The 21,204-nt window shown below is 34.2% G+C and overlaps 1 protein-coding gene across 6 annotated transcripts in view; it reads right to left on the reverse strand.

The window, feature by feature from the left end:
- ncam2 (neural cell adhesion molecule 2) overlaps window positions 1–21,204 on the reverse strand; it is a 398,045-nt gene that overhangs the window by 77,199 nt on the left and 299,642 nt on the right. For all 6 annotated transcript variants that reach the window (XM_005167807.5, XM_068223276.2, XM_073911544.1 and 3 more), the window contains 2 exon segments: window positions 19,965–20,125; window positions 8,246–8,391 (listed from right to left, as the gene is read on the reverse strand). In XM_005167807.5, coding sequence (XP_005167864.1) covers window positions 8,246–8,391; window positions 19,965–20,125 — 307 coding nt within the window.

Genomic DNA, 21,204 nt, shown 5'->3' on the forward strand with positions numbered 1-21,204 from the left:
CAAGACAGAAACCTGCTTTTTCTGTGTTTTCCTCTCACTGGATCAAATTAGTCATAAATACATAAATATTAATATAATGTAGAGCTTCACAATTTTTCTAGCCTCTCTTGTTAAAAAATGAATTGATTTGAAATGGATGACAATAATAGGCAAAATAGTATTAAAAATAATTTCAATTTGGTCCGCTTATGGTGCATCAAACCTTTTTATTGCTCATTTTTTGTTTTAAGAATAAGGTCCAGGATTTAAAATAAAAGTTACTTGTAAAAGGTTTTCTCTATTTAAAAACAATACAGTAGCGAAAGACTTTATTTTAGCAAGTCACACCAAAGTGACAGCCAACAGAAGATTCTGCTTGGTCTTAAAGCAGATGAATTTTGAGATGGGTTATTTTCACTTTTTATGAAAATGCATAGTAGCCAAATAAGGGGACAAATAATCCAGCCTGATCTCACGAGAAAACGTAAGTATTTTACGTTTTGCCAGTTTAGTGGCTAATTCGTACGAATTCGTATGCGTTCAGTCGTACGAAATGGTACGATTTTAAAAAGGAGGCGTGGCACCTGACCCCACCCCTAACCCCAACCGTCATTGGGGGATGAGCAAATCGTATTAAATTGTACGAATTAGATCGTACGAATTCATACGAATTAGCCACTAAATGAAAAAGTTACGAATTGCCGTGAGATTGTGTTGAATAATCACATGCATGGGACAAAATTAACCCAAACTTCTTTCCGGTCAGCCAGAAACATTGTATTTGTCAGTTTAATTTGTAATTTGTAGTTACACATCACAAATCATTGTTAGAACTCAGAACCCCCCAGTCTTTCAGTTTTGATTTATACAAAAACTGAAAGATTAATCCCTGGGTGACACCCTGGTTATTATTTTATTGCAGAATAGCATGTGTAATTTTGCAAGATAATGTAGGATAAGTGGGGAAGAGATACTTTTACTGATATTAAACTACGTAATATTGATATACATGGAATTCTATAAATCACAAATAAGATTGTTATTTTTCACTGGTATTAAACCTAATTGGGTTTGAGTCATGCATTGATATCGCATTCAGTCTACACATGAAAAGAGTATAACAGACTAGTTTTTGCATTTTATTAGATTGAGTGTATCACAATCCTCTATTCTTTTGTAGAATCAAACAGCTTTAAGCAAGATGCTTTTGTGCAGAATATACAGAATTAAGGCCCTTCAAGGAAGAAATTCAAGGACTTTTACTTCTACTGTTACCTATTGATGGAATGACTTGACTATTGCAAAATGAGTTGCAGTTTTTGGCTATTTTGAAGAAATGGTTAATTTTTTTTCCCATCAACATCTGAACTATTACAACTTGCTATAAATTTTTATTAAGTTACTATTAATTTAATATCAAATAGTTACTTTCACGTACCTGCAGATCATCAATAGGTATATAAGATAAGCAAAATCAAAAGCTTGTCTTGGACACTATCAGTACTTGTAAAAATATAACATATTTTATTAAGCAATGTTGTGGTCACATGATGTATGTATATAATCCTGATGAGAGTTGGTTGACGGAAACAATGCTTGATGATGTGCTTTTAGATTGAGGCTGTGTTTATGTGACAATAAGTTTTTCCCTTGATTTTTAAAAAGTTTCACATTTACTTGACAACTTTTTCACAATAATTTATTTTTTACACATCTATGAAAACAGCCAAAAACCCTATATGTAAATATTATATTTGCCAGGACAGTATTTGTCGATGTCACTTACTGTTGAGAATAATGTTTGTAAACAGTAATGTAAAGTAAATCCACACTTTGCTGATGAAGCAAAACACTCGAGCAACAACAGCACATCCTCTGCTATTGTGTTTGCGCTTGCCTCTAATCTACACTTCCCTATCATGCACATGCATGAAATCATAATTTTTTCGTAGACTCTCACTTATTTGGGTGTTTCTGTGAGATCAACAATAAGAAAGTCGTTTTCTAATTGCCATTCTGTCATTCAGGGGTGCGTTTCCAAAAACCATCGTTAGCTAACTAAGGTCGCAAGTTAGTCATTACAAACAACGAACAACGAACATTCGTCGCAAAACGCTTGCTCTACCTCTACAACTACCTCTAGTGTATATCAGAAGTGATTTTATATGGAATATTAAAAATAATATTTGTAAAAGAAACATATATAGGTCTTATTTGTGGCGTTTACATAAATTTTAATTAATATGGAAACATGTTTTTACCAAAACTAATATTGAATATTTTTAAATGTGTGTGTGTGTAAAACAAAATAATTTGCACAAAAATTATGTTTCTTTCTAAAGTAGTTACTCCACCCTGTTTAGAGCATTATTATGGACATTTTACGTCATAACAAACATGGTTCAAATGATGGATCAGTGACAAAGCAACTACAGTTTTGGAAAACCCTCCTCACTACATCATTCCTTTCCCAAATAATGCATCGTACTATGATAGTTCAGCCGTGAGTTATGTCATTGTTTAGGAAACATACCCCTGATTGATTCCATTGTTCATATTTCACTCTGGAAAGAACCTTGCATACTTCATAAACTAAAAACATAAAAAAAACATAGATAAAACAGCTCAAACTATTGCAAACCAGACAAGAAATTAACTTGGACTGGTCCAAAAAACACATAAAACACTCTAACATTGATTTAGCTGTATTATTTCAGACAGACACAATTTTTCATGTGGTTTTTCTGCATCTAGACACCTCTAAAGTGAGACATATCGTTCCAGCCATTTAATTGGCCCCCACAGACCCTCCTAAAACAGCAAATGTCAAGCCTCTCCCCGAACAGCTCTGCCATTCAGCCCATTCCTAGTGGTGAATTTGTGGCCATTTTGAACTCTTACTTTAACTGTTCAGAGTAAACGGAAAGGGAGGGAAGAGGCTCCTAGATCAATGGTCTCCAGCTTCTGCATTCAAAGCACAGGTTCTTTCCCGGCCCCTGTGTAATTGTACCAGACGAACTCCTCTCTGCCTTACCTCCACATCCCCACTCCTCGGAAAGAGCAGCTTAAATCAAACTCATTTTGTTCATATTGAGTGGCGGCAAGCGTCACTGCTCTCCTACACCTCTTTGTATGAATCCTCTTTCATTTCCCAACCACGCAGGCTATTCTAATCGCTACCTGAGCAGCTCTCGCTAGATTAACTGTGATGGGGAGTCTTTTCACAGTTCCTCCCTGGAGTCAGGCTCCGTTTGCCTCTATTGTTGATGCCAACAACCCACCTTTCACAGAATTCTAATGATCTTTGACAGTTTCTGTTCCCATCATCTTTCCCGCCTGGCCACTGCGAACGCATTCGCATTCAGCACAGACACAGAGCATGCCAGTAGGAAATACAGAGCATTATTGGAGTGCAGAAAGCCTCCCTTAGCCTTCAACTGGTACACAGGCTGAGCCTGCCTCAGGGCTGTGCCTCTGCATGCTAGTCTATTATATCCTCTAACGTCCATGACTATAACAGTGGGTGTGAGCAAAGACCGAACGTTACACATATCAGGCAGTTAATGTGCTGGTAAAATGGTGCATTATTTTCTGACAGAGGACAACCTGCAAATAACGGTTGGAAACCAGCCAATACACTACATACTGTATATGTTGGACTTATTCCACACTATAAAAAAAAAATTGAGATGTGTTCATAGTTTGCACGGTTTATTTCAACTATTTTAAATAAATGTATTCAAAAGTTGAATGAAATTACTTTAAAAATAATTAACTAACACATGATTATGGGTTATACTTAGATTATACATGATGATGGTTGACTCAGAATTCGTGACAATAGTCAAGGCTGTTGGAAAATGTTTATTTGGTCTTCACCCATTGGATGTCAAAAAGGAAACAGGTGAAAATATAAAGGAGGATAGTTGTAGTTAAAGTCAGCAGTGTCAGAGAGAGAGAGCAACGTGATGTGAGTGAAGCGGCGTAAGGCCAGATGTGGAAGAAAGAGGAGAGCTGAAGAGGTGGCATGATATGGCGTAACGCCATAGATATTTACATTACAGTAGATGTCACCTACCTTGTTGTCTAATGGAAGGAATGCATCAATAGAGCCGCCATTTTATTACAGGGTGGCACTTCTTTGAAATTAATCCAGGACCAAAGTGTAGTGGGGGACTGGCCATCCAGAGCCAAAGATATATACACATATATACATAAATCTATGATCGGGAGTTTTCCCGGTGGTCAGTATACAAATATTTTTTTTAAATTACGGAAGTTATAATTTTACATCACTTTTCTACAATGGATAAGTGACCGCACAGGCATTGCCAACAAAGAGTGTGTTTGTGTGCATGGAAATGTACAATACTATCCTCCCTCCTTGTTAAATTGGATCTAATCTGTGTCCTGAAACACACCCTCTCCTGCTTTCACTTCTTATTCTAACAGAGGGTGCAATTCGTTTGTGAATAAATCCCTGTTATGAATGACTCGTTCACTTAGATGACAATAATAGAAGTTTTTGGCACCACAGCGTCTTGTTGTCATATTTAATTCACATTGTTTCCTTATTTTATTAAAAAAAACTAGCATAAGGTGCTACTTTGCTTCATGGTCAGTGCAGTAAATGACTGTAATATCATCAATAACGTTACTTGTTGAGCACAACATACAAAAAAAAAATTGTAAAAAATTGAATCTTACTGTTCGAAATGCTTTGCTTCTGTGCTTTGTTTTCTTTGTTTGCTCGTTACTACACCCATACACATCGCTAAAGTCCAGCATCTTCAGATTGGCTTTAATCTTGACTAGTGCGGTTGAATGACTTTTTTCCAGGGAGCACTATACAAATGTGGCGGCGCTATTGACGCATGCTCAGGGTCCATATGGGATATCTAGTGTATATATCTTTGGTGTAAGGCAATGTGCTGAATAAAAGCAGAGTCCAGAACTGTTGTAGTGCGGGTACGAGTACAAACCACTGAGTATAAAGCCGCCTATCCACTGCACATGACATTTGGGTTTGGTGGGTATGAGATTTCAAAGTGAGTAAACTGACTGTAATTGAGGGCTCTAGCAGGCTGTGGGAAGGAGCTGTTGAGTAGTCAAGCAGGTTCTAAAACTTTGAAACCTTCTTCCTGATGGCAGCATCTTCCTGTGGCAGGGATGTAGAATCTTTCACAATACTGCTAGCTTTGCTCGAGCACCGCAAGAGGAAAATGCCCTAAATGGAGGACAGAGGGGCATCGTTGAACTTTTTTAAACTGACTGGGTGTAGGTTTCTATATGTCACTAAAGTATGCTTGAATTAATTTGTGATTGAACTATAGTGTGCCTTTCTATCTGAACTTTCCTTATACAATTGAACATAAAATATGAACAAGTTAACACAAAAATAAACAAGTCTTATTTGTTAGGTGCAACCATAATGAAACTACTATAATACTAAAAGTAAACAAAGGCTGACCAATTGACCCTGTGATCTGACAGATCATAGCAACAAAATCATGTGTACCTGTTGCTATCCACTAGTAAGTACATTAAAATGTATTCCTTCATTTTCCTTCAGTTTACTTCCTGTATATTAATTAAGGGCACCACACCGGAGTGAACCGCCAGCATATCCAGCAAATGTTTTACACAGCAGATGGCTTTCCAGCTGCAACCCAGTACTGGTAAACATCCTCTTATATGCACACAAATATACACTACGGCCAATTTAGTTTATCCAATTCACCTATAGCACATGTGTTTGGACAGTGGGGGAAACTGGAGCACCCAGAAGAAAACCACACAAACATGGGGAGAATATTCAAACTCCACACAGAAATGCCAACTGACCCAGCCGGGACTCAAAGCAGCAACCTTTTTGCTGTGAGGTGACAGTGCTGAGCCACCGTGTTGCCTTGTACATTAAAGTGATAAAAAAACTGAAATCATTTGGTGGGCAAAAAATGAATAAATAAAATAAAATAAAAAAATTATAAAAATGTTGAAAATCTGTAGTTATTTTTCCTAATCTGTATCGTCATTACTGCTAATGACAGCTTTTTCTTCTTTTTCCGCGGTTATGCGACATTATATTTCACACGCATATGCAAGGTGACTGAAATTGAAATTAAAATACAAAACATACTGAGCCATTAATTAAAAAACAAAACAACAGTTATAGCTTCTTTAAAGGAGAACATTGACGTTTTGAAAAAAAAAAGTGAACTGAAACTAAATTATTAAAAATAAACCTGCGAGACTTAATTTATGTTATGTCCTGCGGCAAAATTAGTTTTACTATACTTTCAGTGATCTCTTTAAGGTAGGTCAATTTATTTATTTTTTTGCTTTTGATGAAGCAGCATTCAACTTAAGCTCTTTAGACCATGCACCTGACCGTTTCTCAGTGTTTCGCCGCAATATCTTTAAATCAATTATTTATTTAGGCCTATTTTCATTATTAATTTATTTTCATTATTCATTTATTATTATGTACAATTGTTGAGACATAAAATAAGATAGTAAAATATAATCAACAATGAAAATTAAAATAAAAACAGAAATAAAAACATAAATGAAAAAGTCTTGTCTTAGTCCTATCAAAATAGCAAACACTGAACATCTCTCTATGTTTAGGCTAAAAGACTGCTTTATTTATTTATTTATTTAAGACTACTTATTTGTACTGAATGTTTGTGCTTTCATGTTAGTTGTCTTTTATTTCTTCAATTCTATTTTCCAAAACTAGTCCTCTTTGCACTTAAAAAGTTTATAATAAAGTGTGTTAACAAATTTTAAATGATTAATGAAGGAATTGTAATGCTTTGACTTATTGTTTAATCTCATTTACAAGCACAGTAGCGTATTTAAAGCTGCTGTGAAGGCTATTTCTGTCCGTTCGCATCCCGTCCCTTTGCGCCCCCTGGCGGCTTATTCAAAAGCTGCGGTCATATACTAAAAAACAGAGCGGCAGTTATTTCAAACAGCGGCGGTATAAAGCCCGGCGGTAATAGTCACTTTGAACTCTCACCTACTGTATATCCCAAATTTTTCAAATAATCTTATTTTGCGCTCAGCAGGAAAATAAATAAATATAAAGGTATTTATAATGGTATTTGAAATGGTAAATGGTGAGTAAAGTGTTCATTTTGTTCAACTATCCCTTCAAAAATTGGTCTTAAACTTTAAAAGTTGTGAAAGTGTGCTTTTATGTGACTTGCTGGAGAATATACAAAATTTGTGTCTGCTCTTGTCATAAAAAATCCATTTCAGAAAGACGTTCGCACAGACAGAGATGACAGAAAGCGAGCAAGGATGCACTGAAGGACGAAAACTCAGCAAGGATGCACTCAATAGATCAAAAGTGACAGTAAAAACATTAACAATGTTACAACAGAAATGCAGCCTTGACGAACATAAGTGACTTCTTTTCAGAACATTAAAAATACCATATTATGTTTTTACACATTCAGCTTGTGCCTTCAGTGTGTAATGTTGCTTTTTGATAATGAAAAAAAAAGATCTGGAAAGTTTCAAAGCAAAAAGTACACGTCTCTATCGGCAAACACTGTTTACAAGCACTCTTAAAATACCTCAACTTTAATCTTGAGTGTTTGTACAGGAATGTACACATCACAATGTCTTAATATATAAAATAATAACTGCCCAAGAAATACAAGACAAGCCTGTGCTGTTGCCATGTAAAAGAGATGCTGCTTTGCAGATATTTGATGATACACAGATTGATGAATTACAAAAATAGCCAACATTATGTGAGCTCTTTTTACATCACCTTGTAAGCAAAAAAAAAAAAAAAAACTTCAGATAACTCTCACGTAACACGCCATCTGAAAGTCAGCTTTCTGAGTACACGCTTTATGTACTTGTGTTCAGAAAACCATATTTCAGGAGTTTAAACTGACAAGACTTCAAAACATATTTTGTTTGTGGTTGTTTGAGTAACAGCGGTACAAGCTGTAAAGGCACAGATTTAAAGACACAGATGGAAATTCTGAAAATTCACATTAAAAGAGCGAAGAAATGAAAAGAGAACATTTTTGCTTCCCCTCATTATGTGGCATTTACAGCATGTTATAATAAAAGATCAGTGAGCTATTTTGAGCTTAACTTTCACAGATTCACTCTGGTAACCTCTGGGTATTAAACTTATAAAAGTATTACACATCTTGTAAAATAAAACACATTTTAATGCTTTATACCTACCTCAATTTTATAAATGTATTATTTACTAAAACTAAAAATCATATTGTACCTTATCTCCATCTGAGAAGCTGTGTCCATCGCTTGCTCTCCTCCAGGAGATTTCAGGTAAAGGTTCCCCCTCAGCTTTGCAGGAGATCATAGCAGCGCTGCCCTCCACAGCTGTCACGTTCCTTAGCTTAGTAATGTGTGGCTGGACTGCAAAAGACGAAAAACAGACTTTTGTGAAAATGATGAAAAGGAAAAATACAGAACTAAAGAGTGGGCATAATTAGAGTACAAGTACAGTATAAGTATAAGTGTTATGTACGCAATACAAGCTTAGTGGAGACAAAAATTAGAAAACAATCTACAATTTCCTATATTTCAATGTCATTTCTTAGTCCTTTTTGAAGTATTCCTACCTGGCGGAAAAAGAGTCTTTTTTAATCATTATTTTATATATTACATATATATTAAATGATTTACACAGATTAAATGAGAAATTTGAAAAATGAAAAGAACACTGATCAAAAAAAAAAAAAAAAAAAAAAAAAAATATATATATATATATATATATATATATATATATAAACAACTTTGAGATACCTCTAGATATTTTTTTGTAGTACTCTGGCACTTGATGATCCCAAATTAGGGTGGAAACATATATACACTGCAAAAAAAAAAAAAAAAAAAAATCTGTTGTTTTACTTTTTTTTTCGGCAGCTGGGGTGCCAGAAAAGTTTTTTTTTTTAAATAACGGCTGTTAAATTACATATATTTATCGTAAAATAACAGACGTTAAATTACAGATCGTTAAATTAAGAATTTTCTGTAATTTGTGTAATTTACCGGAAATTTAAATTTAAGGACATTTCTGTAATTTAACATCTGTTATTTTACGGTAAATATATGTAATTTAACGGCCATTATTTTATGTTCCAGCACCCCAGCTGTCAGAAAAAAAGAGGTAAAATAACGTACTTTTTTTTAACAGTGTATATATCAAAAAAATTCCCACGCAAAACTAATTTGTAATTTATAAACAAATAAATTTGTAATTTATTTTTTACTTAACCATACCATTTTAAATCATCATATAAGCCTAAATTATCAATAAATAAATGAAAAATCTAACAAATTTAAGAGAACACCACTCAAAAGATATTTTTAAGGTATGCAAATGCCAAAAAGGTGTTGGAAAGTTTAACATGGTGCTTTAAAATTGATATATTGCAACTGACGTTATTGTTGTGTCAAGAATCCAACGTAATCACCCCAGGGTCACAATCCAATAGAAAAAAAAAAAAAGCTGGTGATATTTTATTTGCATGTTGTTGATTTTTACAATAAGTAATTATTAATTATGTGTTCACTACTTTTTAGTTATGGACAAGATCTGGTAACTCTAATAAAGTTTATTTGATTTTTGAAAATCAACAAGTCACCCCTCCACCCATTGTTGTGTGACCCTCACTTTGAGGACCACTGGTCTATGGGCTCTACTCCTTTTTGGAGCAAGTCTCAGGTGGCCATTCGATGTATTGCAGTTTTAGTCATTTCTGTTTTTGTCTTCACAAGGGAGACTAGGAGGTTGCTGCTTTGTTTATAGAACATTATTTCTGAACAAAATCAAGTATATAAATCTATAAAAAACGTTGATGCTAGAATGTGCACAGCTGTAAGTAAACTTTTAGTAAGCATATTTAACTTAAACATTTACTTAACTGAACCATTTTAAATGAGCCATAATGATTAACAAATACATTAAAAATATTTCTGCTTTTAGGAAGGTTTCCTTGCAAAGTTTAATAAATGAGACCCCTGGTCCTTTATTATTTTCACAAACCATGTTTAAATAGTAGCCTAACTTTGCTGGTTTCACTAAGTTTACAAACAGTTCTACAGTGACTTTAAACCCTCAGACAGATGAAAGTTATAGAGATAAACTTTTCGGCAATAGCAAGAGAAGTTGGTCATCCCAAACTCATTCAAGCCCCTCAGAAAGGCTGGTCGAAATACAAATGTAGAAGAGGACACAATAACATAAAGAATCTTTGAAGGCAAACAGTTCAACACTGCAGGTGAAATTGCCTGCCAGTTCAGCTTTGAACAGTGTAAGGATCTGTTTCAGCATACAGTGACTCTAAATTTAAGAGCATTCGTTGTCAGAATTTTTCATCAGCAGAAAGAATCAAAAGGCCAGACTGACCTTTGCTGAGGAGAATGTTGTGTGGATGTTGAACTTGTCAAAAGCTCACTTTAGGAAAAACTATTTTAATTTATTTGGGTCTCATGGGATACATCATGTTTATTGTCAAACTTACAAAGCCTGAAACTAAAGTGTATAATAAAGTCAGTGAAAGTTGGAGGTGAAGTGTCATGGTTTGAGTGATGTTTTCTGCAGAAGGAGTTTGGCCTCTTACACAGATACACAGCAAAGTGAATGCAAATATTTACCAGAAGCTTCTTCTGGGAGCCGCCTTCCAGTCCCTGCATTCATTGATCAGGCTGTAAACTGCATCTATTGTTTTTATTTTGGGTGAAACTATTGCAATATCAATAAACATGACTTGTTCAAGTTCTGGCCATGTGATTGGTTGAATGCTTTATTAATAGTTAGTTGTTTAAGTTTGGTTACTTTAAAAAACACTGTATTAAATCATGTTACACTTATGTTTTTTCACACGCTAATTATTTTCAAATACTTAATGCTATAGGCTAATAATGAATAGCAGGCAATTTTTGGATGACATGTTCAGATGTTTTATAATCTAAAGCTAATCAATCAGTCAGATTTTGGAGTGCATTAAAGTTTTATTTCAAACTAATTAATTCCATATAAATAAAATTACTGTATATTTTTCACTGGAAAATGAAGGACAGACTCGATTGATTTGTGAGCACAATTAACTGCAAAACATGCCATATTATTTGATAATTGTAAGAAGTAATCCACAAAAAAGCTATAGACTAAAGCCATATGAGCAAAATACATGACATACAGAAAATATATGTCAAATTCAGCACCTGGAATTAGCTGAGGCAATGTGATAGCCAGATACCTGTCACTCAAGTGGCCACTCCCTTAACTATGCAGAATGTTAAAGCTTAATATATATTTAGAAGCTTAATACATTAAATAATATATTATAATTTGTTAAACCAATATATTAAAATAATATATTAAACCAATGAGTCATAAAAAATCAACCCCTCACAGTTGTACTGAAGGGTAAAACTTTTCGTACGAAGCATTACACATATGTACACATTTTAACATGGTCTATGGAAGAAGATCTCAAACTTTTTAGTCCATGATCTCCAGATTAACAATGCTAGCAATTGTGTGCAATGGCGTACACAAACCAATAAACCTATATGAACATACGTATATTGACCAAAAAAAAAAAAAAAATAAATAAAATAAAAAATAAAATATATATATATATATATATATATATATATATATATATATATATATATATATATATATATATATATATATATATATATATATATATATATATATATATATATATATATATAATTTTTTTAAGTCATTTATTCATTTGTTTAATTTCAAAATGTATTTTACCTACACTGTGAAAAATACGGGGTTCCACACAATTCATTCATGTTGTCCCTAAACAAATTAATTAAAGAAATCTTAAGAATTGTGTTGTTTCAGCTCATTTTAAATAAGTAGTTTGAATGAACCAAAAAAAAAAAAAAAATTGAGTGTGGAGCACAGTAAGTCCTTTCTTGCTTTAATTTTAGAGACCATCACTTGGAGGTCATCCTCCACATTCATGCTCCACAGTCGTAAAATGTATTTATTTTGAATTTATGCAAACACCAAAAAGTTGTTGGAAAATTTAACATGATGCCATAAAATGTATCTACTGCAGCTCACGTCATTGTTGTGTCATGAATCCAATGTAAAATATGAAAAATAATGGCTGGTGGTATTTTATTTGCATGTTGTTAATTTGTTTTAATGTAATTATTAACTATATTTTTATTTTTTGTTATAGCCAAAATATTTTAATTCTAGTAAGTTTATTTGATTTATACAAATCCCCAAGTCACCCCTCCTCGTGCGACCCTCACTTTCAGAACCACTGGTATATGGGCTTTACTCCTTTTTGGAGCAAGTCTCAAGTGGCCATTCAATGTATTGCAGTTTTAGTCACTTCTGTATTGGTTGACTGGGAGGTTGCCGCTTTGTTTATTGCACATTATGTCTGCAAGTTCTCAAGTTCTCTAACTTCACTGTAGGATTCCAATACCCATGGAGCATGTAAACATCTTTTCATTTTTTTTAGAATAAAAACTTTAGGCATGACCTTACACTCAGAATCAAGACATACGATGTAAAAGATGCATTCAGATTTGTAACCTACAGCTCAATAAAGAATTCTTTTTTAGATTGCACTTGGGTAATGATTCTGTAAATATCAGACTGAACAACATCATTCTAGTCTGAAGATCAAACAAAAACTCTTCATGGGCACCCAGCTGGAAGAGGAAACAACAGAATATTGCAGAAAGGTCAGCCTTTTGCTGTCGGTCTGGCATTCAGAAAGAGAACCAGCACATTGACAAGCCCAACGCATCTGTTGCTATCTGAGAATCTAACAGGCTCCCACTGGTAAATAAACATTAGTAAACTGCAGGGGTTGTGTGGCATAGGAATATACTTAAGATTCCCATCATAAATCTATGATAAGGCTTGTCTTGTGTAGCGCTGCTCATTAGCTGGGTAACTGATGTACAACAGCGGCAGCCTTCAAGCAAAGAGGTGACACCATCACAGTGTTTAACCTGATAAATATACATCAGAAAATGCTTTCCCGCAGGGTGCACAATAATAGCAGATAAATAAAAGAGAACAGCAGAAGACTCGGAAAATAAATCTTATCAGCATAATCTCTTTCTCTTGCTTTACCATTATGAACTGACTCAGTTATTCTGTGAAATTTGCATAATTCTAATGACAATAAATGCTTCACATGTAGACATATTTCATCCAAGCAAACAGATGCCTAAAAAGTCAATAATATATCTTAATAATATACATGTGAATAATTATCAAAAAAAAAAAGAACAATTTTACTTTAAATTATATCTTCAACAATTAATCTTGATTTTTGATTAAACTTATCAAAGGACATTTAAAACTCTAAACTATATTTCTATTTCATACAAAATTTTTTTGTTTTGTTTTCAAAACCTTTTATAGAAGAAAGATAAAACTTTCTAGAAAGAAAAACATATCATAGCAACATTTTGAGCGCAAAATCACCATATTAAAACAATATATGATGGATTATTATTTAAATAAATTATATTACAGAGATCTGAAATATGGCCACAAAGAATAAGTACTCAATTCTAATGAACAATTAATATTCTAGTTAAGTTCTGAGAAGCAAGTTATTTTAATTGTGAGACTTGTTGTTACCCAATTTATTAAACCTATTATAGAAGAAATATAAAATGTTTCCATATAGAAAAACAGTTTTTTTAATATATAACAATACTTTTTTGAGTGTAAAATCTCCATATTAAAACAATTCATGCTGAATCATCACTGGAATAAATTACATTACAGAGATCTGATATATGGTCACAATGGAAAAGGCATTAATCAATACTAATAAACAACTAATATTCTAGTAAAAATCTGAGACACAAGTTGTTTTAATTGTGAGAATTTATCACCAAACTAGGAGTTACCCAATTTGTTATTTATTTGTTCATTCATTCATTCGAACGTTTGTTCTTTTGTTCGTTCATTCCTTTATTGTTACAGTTTTGGTCTGTATGCGTTTCATTTCACAGCTTTCAGAAAGTGAAAAAATCTGTAAATTTGAAATGTATTTTGTTGACACCAGGGATTGGTTCAACTAAAATTTTATCTAAAGAATTTGCATAATCCTAACAACAACAACAACTGGTTTGCATTAGGATATTTTCATCCATACAAACAGATGCCTAAAACTTATATCAATAATTGTTAAAAGACGTGATTGCACACGGTGTCAAAGAATTTCATTACACACTTTAAACAACAATCATTATTTTAGAAGGATTACCAAAATACAGCTGTGGGGAAAACCCATAGACCTTTTAGCAAAAGGCAAAACATCATTCAGATAAAAGCATGATGGGATCCAACTCTTGAACCTTGGGATGCCATTCATTAAAGCCAACAAAAAAAGTGTTATGAGTGTGCCGGAAATGCAGAAAAAGCGTGTCTAGCTGAGTGGAAACCCTTGCCTCCCCGTCTCTGTTAACTGTCAGAGGTCATAAAGGAAAGTTACAACTCAGATTCCCTCTATACGCTTTGCAAAACAAAACTCTCATCCAATAACGGAACCTCATTTAAATGAGTAGCTTTGAAGAAAACCCTCTGCTTGCACATGGAAAGGATTCTGATGACTACAGAATAAATCTCCATACATTTACATGAGCAGACAAGGCGCTATCTGAATAATCGGTGAAAATGTTGGCAGCTTCATGAAAATCGAAATCAAAATTCCTTGCCACAATAGATATGTCACCCATTCTCATGCAATTCAGGCCACCTGTTCATGAAAGGTAAGCATGTTGCATGGCTGGACTTAAAGCAGCCTGTACCTTTAGCTGTCAATCACCTTAGGTCTGTTGCATTATCTATAAGTAAGAGCTTATTTTTCTGTCTAGCTTATTATTAGAATGTGAATACAAAGGTCAAAATAACCTTTATTTGAATTAAAGTTATTAGAAATACTATAGATATATTTACTGTTGTTCAAATACTTGATGACTTAAAGTATTTCATAACATAATTTTTAACAGCAAAAAAAAAAAAAAAAAAAAAAAAAAAATCAATTTTAAAGCCACTTTAAAATCTGGAATCAATTCCATCTACATTATATTTGTTTATGTATGTATGTTTTTTTTTTTCATTCATTAATTTTCCTTTGGCTTGGTCTCTTATTTATCAGGGCTCGCCACAGCGGAACGAACTGCCAACTATTACAGCATATGTTTTATACAGCAGATGCCCTTCCAGCCATGACCCAGTACTGGAAAATCCCATATATTCTTGTATTCCCACTCGTACACTACAGCCAAGTTAGTTCAGACAATTCACTAATGTAAGTCTTTGACTTTAAGCAACTGTTTGGTTGACTAAATATAAATTTACCTTTGTTTACCTTGTGTGGCCGAACAACATAAGCTTTTTTATATAAACTGAAATAATATCAGGAAGAATATCTTAAAATCAGAGTAAATCAACAAAGTTCTTCTTGACACACTGAATGATTCATTTAATTGAGTTGTTTGAAAAACTGATTCATTTACAAAGGTCTTTCTGATTGGACAACTACATCATTGTCTTATATGTTTGGGATTCATTCATAAACATTGTATGGAGATGTACAGTGATTGAGATTTTTGGAAGCATTTTCGAGAACATGGTGCAACATCTGGACAACAGTGATTCTAAAAACGCATCACATAATTTTTGTTCTAATTTTAGGGATAATAATAGTTCATTTTAAAAACAGGGAAACCTAGAATCTGCTGTAATTTAAATATCAATGACGAAACTTGCTTAAGTAAAAGTTAGCAAGCCCTGTTAACTGTGTTTTACAGTGAATATCGAACAGCTTAAGTTACACTCACGTCAAGCCTTAACTGTCCTGAAATGCAGTTATGCATGGCTGGTACAGTATAAATGTATGATAATAAACAACTAAATACATACCTTCTATTCTCTTCTTTTTAAAGAATGCAAAAGTTGCTTCTGAACTGCTCTTATAGACATTTTGAAAATAGCGCAAAATTACACATTAAACTGTATTGCACTTGTGCGTGGCACCTTATTACAATTCTTCTGATTGGTCATTTATTGTTGTTTATAAGTCATAAATTACCATAAATAGAGAATTTTTATATTTAATTTGCATAATGAACTTTACATTACACATAATGTTGTTAATCTAAAAGGGATGCTTTTTTTGATTTTTTTCCTTAAGGTGGTTGCCACCCCCCCACCTTCACCCTCAATTCAAGTACTGCTTAAAGCATATGTCTTTGGACAATGGGAGAAACCCGAGCACCAGGAGGAAACCCATGCGAACATGGGAAGAACATAAAAATTGGTCCAGCCAGGACTCAAACCAGCGACCTTCTTGCTGTCCTATTTTGTTTTTGAATAAAGAAATGTATCTTTGATAAAATCTTAATCTTAATTAAACGTTTGATCAATGGTGTAAATAAATATTTATTTTACTGTATGTCATGTAAATCATTTTAATTAAGTAAATTATGTAAATGATACTTTAAACTGATCAAAAGTAGCAGTGAAGATACATGTTGTACTTTATTTAAAGAACAACTGTTCCTATTTTCCAATATAATGTTTCTAAAGTACAGTACGACTATATCTCTAAAATATTCAGTCACATACATGTGAAACAGAAGTGAAACATTGTTGTAGAACATTTCAATGTAAAACTCGTGATCAATGTGAGCAAATGTGGACATGTAAAAAATTTGATCAGAGGTGCTTCAATTAGAAATGCTTCACATTTGTATTTCAAATGATTTTAAGATGTGAAGCTCAGGTGCTTTTTCTGTAATTTTTCATTTAGCAGCTCTCAGCATGTCTGTACATTTTTACAAAAAATAAATAAACAAAAAAGCTAGCAATTTAAAATGTAAACATAGCTTTCTTCAGTTTTTTTATAATGAGTTGATTTTTCACACTAAGTACTTTTCAGCACAAGCAAACATACTCAATGACCCACAACTACAATTATCACCACATGGCACAAAACTCAAAGGGAACAACAGACACAACAACACCAGAGTGAAATATGCAGTAAAACAGAAAACAATGAGTCTCCAATTAGCATGATTTATTCATGCTGCTGTGCTAACTGGTCACAAGTGACATCTCGACAACTCCTGGGTGATGTGGTGCGGTGATATAACAAAATTAAAAAGCCACCTTGTGTGAAAATGTTGCCTGGCCTTAACATAAAATAAACACTTGTACTGTAATAATCAAGTAAGCTAGGTTTATCACTCTCAATACACTCACTTTCTCTTTCTTAGATGTCACTCCCCAGAGTGTCTTTTGGATGAGGTTGTAAACCGAGGTCCTAACTATCTGTGGTCATTAAAAATCACATGGCACTTCTCGAAAAGTAGGGGTGTAACCCTGGAGTCCTGGCCCAATTCCCTCCATTGGACCCTTAACCATCATGGCCTCCCAATCATCCTTATCCACCAAATTGACTCTATCACTGTCTGTCCACTCCACCAATAGCTTGTGTATGTTGAGCAGTAGTGGAAAGAGTAGTGAAAAATCATACTCAATTAAAACTACTGTTACTTACCCAAAAATTTAGTAAGAGTAAAAGTATCTGTTGTAAATATTACTTAAAATATGAGTAAATCATAACCCTTTTAAAAATACTTAAGTGTACTAAGTACTGTTGCTGTATAGTATTACTCTTTATAGTACTACGCTGTGAACTGCTGATGCTTTTACATGCAATTTGTGCAGGCATGTGTAAACGTAACATTCTGTAGTGGATTAAGTTATTGTTTAAGGCCATTTAGCCATGTTTTTTAGTCATCATACAATAAACATCATCTTCTTATCAGTGTCCAAACAGGCAACAGTCATTTGGACAATTTCTTGGACAATTTTAATGCTTCCAAATATTTTGCTGCATTTATAAAGCGCCCATGTCTTGAGGTTGTTCAAATGCTATTTACTTTCTGTTTGATTGTATGGGAATCACAGGACCGACTTTTTTTTAACTTAGCCAATCCCCAAAGACAAGAAAGAAATAGACTGCAGATTGAAGGAAAATAATGGAGTAAAAGTACTGATACAGCACTAAAATGTACTCAAAGGAAAGTAAAAGTGCACATTTATAAAACTATTCAGTAAATTACAATTCCTGAGGAAAAACCTCCCAATTACAGTAATTTGAGTATTTGTAATTTGTTACTTTACACCACTAGTGGTGAGCACACTTGCGCCATTGCCCATGTATGGCCATACACAATAATTGCACTATATAAATACACACTGACATGTGATGTCATGTACCTCACTCAGACATTTGTTATGACTTCGTTGGCTGTAATATACCCAAAACATGGCTTGGTGTAAAAACTTGTCAATGGCAGGGAAGCAATTTTTTAATCTCATCAATGTCATCTTATTTATCTTATCAATGTCAAGGAAAGAGTTAAAGAAAATTGCACTGATGTAAGCTACATTTTGAATTTGCAGGGTACAAAGTAGAATAGTTTTCACAGGATAATATTCACTACTCTTGAAGATTACTTGAAATACCTTTATTTGCACTACTTTGATGGCAAGTAATGGTTCTTTTACACAGTGTGATTTTTCCACACTGATGTATTAATCAAGGTAAAGTTACCATTTTAGGTGTTAACATTTAAAGATTTTTGGAGTATGGTCCAATTTTGCTTCTTGTTCAAACTACTTATTTATGTATACATTTGTGGTGACCAAGGCAGGGCTGAGAGTCAAGAGGGCATGGCGTGAGTGAGATAATCAGGGGCACCTGGGCGCGTCACCTGCCACGAGTCTCACGAGGAGAAAAGACGCCAGGAGAAAAGGAGAAAGGCGAAAAGACGCCAGAGCTGGGACACAGAGGACCAGGCCCGGACATATTGTTTTACTTTTGCTTTCAGTTTTCCATCAGTTTGTTTTATTTTCTTCATTTAAACTTGTTAAAAGTTTGTTGACTATCTGCCACTTTCTTTTCTGGCGGTCAGGTGGCCATAAACTTCATTACAAAATTATTTTTATTATATTTTAATTATTAATTATATAAATATTATATAAATTATTATTTAAATCAGCTAAACAACACAATTCTTAAGAATTTTTGGGGACAACTTAATTGTTTTATGTTCAATCCACTTAAATTTCTAAAAACGGTTTACTTAACCTTATTGATTTGAGTTGGAGGAGTGGCACGATGGCTCAGGGGTTAGCACTGTCGCCTAACAGCAAGAAGGTTTCTGGATCGAGTCCCAACTGGTCAAGCTGGCATTTTTATGTGGAGTTTGTATGAACAGTTCTCCCAGTGTGTCTCCCAGTTTATGTGGAGTTTGCATGGAGTTCTCCCAGTGTTCTCCCAAAATGCACTATAAATTAATTGCAAACAAATTTGGGGGGCGACGCAGGGGCGCAGTAGGTAGTGCTGTCTCCTCACAGCAAGATTGTCGCTGGTTCGAGCCTCGGCTGGGTCAGTTGGCGTTTCTGTGTGGAGTTTGCATGTTCTCCTTGCGTTTGTGTGGGTTTCCTCCGGGTGCTCTATTTTCCCCCATAGTCCAAAGACATGCGGTACAGGTGAATTGGGTAGGCTAAATTGTCCGTAGTGTATGAATGTGAATGAGTGTGTATGGATGTTTCCCAGAAATGGGTTGCAGCTGGAAGGGCATCTTCTGTGTAAAAACATATGCTGGACAAATTGGCGGTTCATTCCGCTGTGGCGACCCCGGATTAATAAATGCAAATATTGATTAAATGACAGTACTATAAGTGTAATTACAAAGTAATTGAATCACTATATTGTATCGCACATGGTAGCTAAGCCTACCAACAGAAATATTAAATGTGTCCCAAAATTTGAACACTAACATGACAGAACGGCAAGCAACTGAATTTGACATGCAACATCCTACTTAACGGCTGAAGACTTGCATAACCAAAATAAAAAAAAAGAAGCTCTTACCGAAAACCTTGAGAAACAGTTCATGCTCGACTTCTCCTGCCTTGTTAGAGGCCCTGCAGGTGTAGGATCCCCCGTCGTCCTGCTGAATGTTTCGAACCGTAAGCGTTGTACCTCGAGCTCTCATTACATACCGCTCCGATTCCTGAAGCTGCACTCCCTTCCTGACAAAGCACACAAACACAACACACGTCAGGTAAACAAAGCCTAAATTCACTGAGCTGTTATTCATGATGCAAGTAAAAAAATAAAAAATAAACTCTCTCAGGCCAGCCAATCAAAAAATATTATGCATTATGCAGAAGTCTATACAAAGGAAAGCCAGGTGATTCATGGGTTATTCATCACAGATGGAGATTTGAGAATATTCTGTTATATTCAATATATGGAGCGTATAGGTATGCTGTCGCGGTGGAGAGCGAATAATGAAATATTTTTTGGGGGAAAGATTACAGCACAGCTTCAGACTGCCATAATGTTAGAGAGGAATGTGCGGAAATGAAATCTATTTAAAGGAGAGAGACCTGTGTGGCTACAGGAAATGGGGAGAAGGGAATCAAATCACGCTCTCTCTGGCTCAGTCAATATAGAGACACAAACAGACGGAGGCTGGATTCCGCTAGTTGCTGACAACAGGATTCTTGAAACTGAGCAGATGTTTTTTTTTCAGCTAGAGGACATTACAAAACACTAATTGTAGTAACACTAATTTGCACATCCATCCATCTTTCTATCCATCCATCCATTCGTCTGTCTGTCTGTCTGTCTGTCTATACTGTGAAAAAATAATAATAAATAACAGTTTCTGTATTTTGTGATTCGAAGGTGTTTTCTGTTTAGGATTTAGTGAAGTATGTGTAATCTAAATTTACTAATTTTGTGACAGATTTTTCCAAAAATTAAGGATTAAAGTTTGTGTGTGTTTGTCGTAAAAATACACAAATTCTATTCTAATAAAATATATTTCAACTGGAAAACTAAATTTTTTGGGTAAGTGAATGCTTTATTGTTCACAAAACTTGGCATATATATATGCATCATATTTTAAGATATTTAGATCATTGACTCTATATGGCCCTTATGGACTTTCACCTGATTCTGATCTTCAAATTCTGTGCTGTATGTAGATTTATCAAAGTTACAACCAGTATTGGTGAAAGCTACTTTAGAAAGTAATGCATTATAATAATGAGCTACTCCCCAAAAAAGTAACTAGTTGCATTACTTAGTTCCCCTTCGGGGG

This window comes from Danio rerio, chromosome 9 (assembly GCF_049306965.1).
Source record: "Danio rerio strain Tuebingen ecotype United States chromosome 9, GRCz12tu, whole genome shotgun sequence".
NCBI lineage: Eukaryota > Metazoa > Chordata > Actinopteri > Cypriniformes > Danionidae > Danio > Danio rerio.